We start from the raw sequence: 547 nt of genomic DNA, 5'->3' as shown, positions 1-547 counted from the left end.
GAACTTTTGCACAGGGCACTAATTACCAGCACGGACATGAATTACCCAGCAGGGTCATTAATTACCCTCGTGGCCATTAATTACCCTCACAGCTACTAATTACCCTCGGGGTCACTGATTCCCTGGCACAGCCCCTGCTGAGCGGCCCCTTCCCTTTGCAGGAGATACTTCCCATGGAATCTGATCCTGCTCAGCATCTTTGTGAGTGGCACCCCTGCCCTGGGGCTGAGCGGCCCCAAGGACACCCACAGGGCTGGGATTCCTGGGGAAACGGGGCAATTTCATCCTCTGATTGCCCTGTGCTTGGGCTGAGGAGCTGTGCTTGCACTGGGATGGGAGAAGCTGGAAAAAAGGGAGCCTCTGTTTGTTAAAAACTTACAAAAAATAATCCGTGGAGTCTGGTGGGAGCTGGGATGGGAGCTGAGATGTGGGATGGGAGCTGGGGTGGGAGCTGGGGTGGGAGGTGGGATGGGAGCTGGGATGGGAGCTGGGATTGGAGCTGGGATTGGAGCTGGGGGGGGAGCTGGGGTGGGGGGGGGGGGGGGGG

At 58.1% G+C, this 547-nt stretch overlaps 1 protein-coding gene across 1 annotated transcript in view; it reads left to right on the top strand.

Annotated features, from left to right (window-relative positions):
• Positions 1-547, top strand: part of FAIM2 (Fas apoptotic inhibitory molecule 2) — a gene marked incomplete at its 5' end in the record, with an annotated part of 18917 nt that overhangs the window by 8400 nt on the left and 9970 nt on the right. Inside the window, one exon of the mRNA XM_017733388.1 lies at positions 162-201. Within this exon, the coding sequence (XP_017588877.1) occupies positions 162-201 (40 nt within the window). The remainder of the gene's footprint in view (positions 1-161; positions 202-547) is intronic.

The sequence above is a fragment of the Corvus brachyrhynchos genome, unplaced genomic scaffold (genome assembly GCF_000691975.1).
Source record: "Corvus brachyrhynchos isolate BGI_N302 unplaced genomic scaffold, ASM69197v1 scaffold875, whole genome shotgun sequence".
Lineage (NCBI taxonomy): Eukaryota > Metazoa > Chordata > Aves > Passeriformes > Corvidae > Corvus > Corvus brachyrhynchos.
This window is presented reverse-complemented; position numbering and strand designations above follow the sequence as displayed.